This window comes from Plasmodium gonderi (assembly GCF_002157705.1).
Source record: "Plasmodium gonderi DNA, contig: Pgo-contig_175, whole genome shotgun sequence".
Taxonomy (NCBI): domain Eukaryota; phylum Apicomplexa; class Aconoidasida; order Haemosporida; family Plasmodiidae; genus Plasmodium; species Plasmodium gonderi.
In genome coordinates, this window is record NW_021629094.1 from 3,689 (window position 1) to 8,132 (window position 4,444).

Sequence of the window (4,444 nt, forward strand, 5' to 3'; positions counted from 1 at the left end):
GTGTGATAAGCGCAATGAGAAAAAAAATATGGAAAAATAATGAAATATAGGCATTAAAAAAACATTATTTAAATATTATACATTATGCAAATAAATATTTATTTCTATGAACAATTCATGAATGTATAGAACGAAGAAGAAGATTATCGTAATAAATGTAATTAATGCTACGATAGTATTGATGATAATTAGAACAATATATAAATTATGAGCCATTGATGAGTGTATTATAAATTAATGAGCGCACAAATGTGTATTATAGTTTAAAAAACAAAATATATTCTAAAATTATAAGGGAAAGTGGTGCACTTAATGTAAATTAGAGTTAAATTAGACATGTAGCGTAACAAAATAATAAAATATCATAATTATATACTAGGAATTTATAATAATTTTGACACAATTGGTAAACAAGAAAAGAAATATAAATTAATATTAACTAATATATTGTGATGCATGTAATGATGCTTTTACAAATAATATGTATAGAGAAATGTATTATAAAATATATATTCTAATTAGGGGACGTTGCTTTAAGTTAATTTAATGAATATAAAGGAAAAATATATAAAATCGTATAATATTCGGTTTCTATGTTTTATAACTATATGTGAAATAATGTAAATATATAAGATAATGGCTATCACATGAATTTGTAATATATTTGATTCATTAATTTAAGAAATATATATAATTTTATTTTACACCTAATGTTAAATTTAAAAGAATTAATATATGTTTATATTTTTACTTTTTTCATTGCTAATGCGTGTACATTAAAATTTATAATAATATTATATAGTTATAATAACTTTAGACATAAATTATAATACACAAAAAGGAATAAATTAGATCAAAAAAAAGAAATACAATAAAAAAAGAAAATGCAAAAAATAAATTATTTTTTGTAATTCCTGTTCTTTGGTATACGAATATTCTTATATAGAATAAAATTTCACACATTAATATCATATATGGTTTCAAATACAATATCACTAATATTGAAAAATATTAGAAAGGAATAATGAAATCTATAATTAAAAGTTAATTATGAATATGTATACATAATAATTGAGAACTTCTTTTAATAATATTATATTGCTATATGTCATAATATATTTAGAAGTGACTTGTATTGTATTCATTTTTTATAAAAATTTGTACGTGTCATAATGCTTATTGTATTAGTCAATGTAATGTATTAGTATTCTATCTATAAAACATTAAATTATAACCTAATAAGATATTATATATGAAAAACCTTGCGTATTAAAAAAGGTACTAAATTTGTTTGTACTACTTTTATTTACTATTTATATGTCTAAATATTATTATTTTAATAATTATTATTATGAAACACTATTTATTATATGGATAATAATTTACATGAATTTTTTTTATTATATTATAAGAATTATTTGGCTTTTAAGTAAATTCTTGAGAGATGAACGTATTATGCAATTTACAAAAATACTTTTATAAATTTTTTAAAATGCATTTTCTTCGAATTATATATATATTAGTAATATTAGGATTCATTGTACAGCATATCATAGATCCCACTGTTGAGAATATTTATGGGTACTTCGGTTCGTTTAGATATATTCCATATATTAGAAATATTATCCAGCTTTTTTCTTATCCTTTTTATTCTATGGCGCAAAAATAAACCATATGAAGTATACTAATACACGTAAAAAAAATTAGGAATAAATTATATAATTTTAATAAGAAGAATGCCTTTTGTTCAAGCTATTAGGAAACACAATTTAATATTATCTATAAATACCAGAAATATCATAATTTACCTTAAACACAAATAACAAAAAAAACAATATTAGTAACGTCACTATTATTGTAGCTGCAATAGTATTTACAATATTTGATCGACAAGAACATGCTATTTCTTGTGTATTATTTTCTACAGGGGATGATATTTGTAATTTAGCATGCTCACAAACTTTATTCACTGATTGTTTTTGATTTTCTTCTATAATATTTTTTAAAGCATTGCAATATTTTCTCTGATTCTCAGATACATCTTGTTCATTTATTTTTTTAATACATTTATAGGATTTATATATAGCTGTGAGTTCTTCCAATTGTTCAAATGTTACTTCTTCCTCGTAATCAGAACAATACTTCTGCATTCCATTATGCAAGGGATAATCACTCATCATTTTTTCGTAAACCTCTTTTGTATAGCTAGTATAAATACTTTTTTTAAGATAATCATATAACCAATAAATATAGTATCTACATCCTGCTTTTTTATATTCTGCATATTCTTTATTAATATTTATATCATATAAATATGCATGAGCTTGTGGGCATATTTTTTGAATAAATTCGTTTTTAACTTTTTCCTTAAATTTAAAATTTTCCGCAATTGCAGAGCAAAATTTATTATAAGTATTTCCAGAAACATTAAGAAGCTTTTGTATAGTATCTTCACAATAAGGAAATTTATTCATGAATTTATACTAATGTTAAAAGAAAAAATAGTTACATGAAAAAAAATATAAATTGTTAAAAATTTATTATGACTGTGAGAAATGGAATATAAATAATTATATAATTCTGTTATTATTATGATAATATTTCAAACGTACAAGTTCATCTGCCATTTTATACAAGATTTTGTTATACTACAATAGAACCAAATAAATTAATTAAATGTGGAAAGTACAAAAATAGACTTTTGAAATTTAAAAAACATAGTATGAATATGTTTTATGCTCAGATTCCATAAATATATTGAACTAAAGTTAAATTATGCACTATTCTATTCAAATGAATTGTTATTTTGCATAAAATATAATATAAATGCATTTTTGGATATAGACTGATTAATAATTTATTTTAATAAACAAATAAAAAACATAAATGTTTATTTACAATAAAAAGGAAAAATAATATAGAATTATAAAATGTAACAGAAACTAAGATTTGACATATAACAATTATATACTGTTAATAAATCCCCAATAAAGATAACCACAGAGCACAAATATATACAAGTGTTTTTAATATTCTTATAAATATATGTCTATTTTTCTATAATATTGTTTTTATTGTAGTATATATAATTTATAGTAGTAGATATGTAACATTAGAATATATAGGTTTTAGAATTCAATGTTTATTAATTTTATAATACATGCATAATATAATGTAGACACGTGTTAATAGAAATGGGCACATTTTACTGTTATTATTCAACATTTTATAAGGAATATATGAGGATGATTTAATAATTTATTACTTTTACTTTAATTGTATATTCATAACAAAATAATATTATATATATGATGTGGTTAGTTTTAATATATAGCAAAATTTAATTTTGCACATATTAAAGAATTTTTATCCTATCGCACATATCGTTAAGACATATAAACTAAAATTACTCATTATACATTTCACAATTGAAGAATACATTTTAGTTTGTATAAGTTATTATTTGAAATATAAAATAAGATATAATATAATTCTTATATACTCAAACGTATTACGTGTATTATATCAGAATATGAGGAAGAAAATATAATATGTTCTCATGCATTATAACAATTTATATTTTGATAACATGAAACTTATATTAATATAATAATATAAGTATGTTTATATATATATTTCTTTACATTTATATATATATTATAGTTTCATTTATTCTACAATATGTGGTTTTTTATGAACAATTTTTAAAAAAAAATTATTTATACATTTCTTTAAATATATAATATTATCTGGAATTATTAATATTATAACATATTAATATATTGCTGTATATAAATAACAATTATGGATACAACATATTTTATAAACCTATAGCATAATAATAAAAACTTATGCCATGTGTTTAGTATCAAATATTTTAGAGCATGGATTTTAATTTTTGCGCGCTAGTTTCATTTGTCCAGGGCCCATTTATAAACGGATATATAAGATCGATATTTACATAATTCTGTACATTATATATATAATTTTTATTTTGAAATATATATATGTAACATATTATGTGTTAATTTATTAGACTTTTTTTAATATTTGGCGTGATATTACTAAATAGGCATTATGAGTTTACTTGTTTCTTAATGGAATATATATACTGCAAATTATTTAATAATATCATGTAATACATAATGTTGGCCTCAATAAAAATTTTGGGTTATAAATAGATATTTAAAAATTTTTTGTATTAAAATTTCACGTTAATATTCTCACATTTTATATTAGGAATAAATATTTAATAATTCGTACACCCTGTTATAAGTGTTTTACCAATCAAATTTTTATATATATATCCCTTAATACATTACTTATATACATTAATTTTTTTTTTATATATTGATTATTAATTTTATATATTTTTTTTATGGGTTACATATTTTTATTGTACTAAATATACATTCATACACCTATTATATAAAATGGTTCGAAA

At 20.0% G+C, this 4,444-nt stretch overlaps 1 protein-coding gene across 1 annotated transcript; it reads right to left on the minus strand.

Moving 5' to 3' along the window:
• Window positions 1-1,528: 1,528 nt before the first annotated feature.
• On the minus strand, window positions 1,529-2,750 carry PGO_001655 (variable surface protein; the record flags this gene model as incomplete). Its single annotated transcript, XM_028690987.1, has 3 exons — window positions 1,529-1,684; window positions 1,809-2,483; window positions 2,718-2,750. The coding sequence occupies 3 exons, from the start codon at window positions 2,748-2,750 to the stop codon at window positions 1,529-1,531; spliced, it is 864 nt and encodes a 287-aa protein (XP_028546788.1).
• Window positions 2,751-4,444: the final 1,694 nt, after the last annotated feature.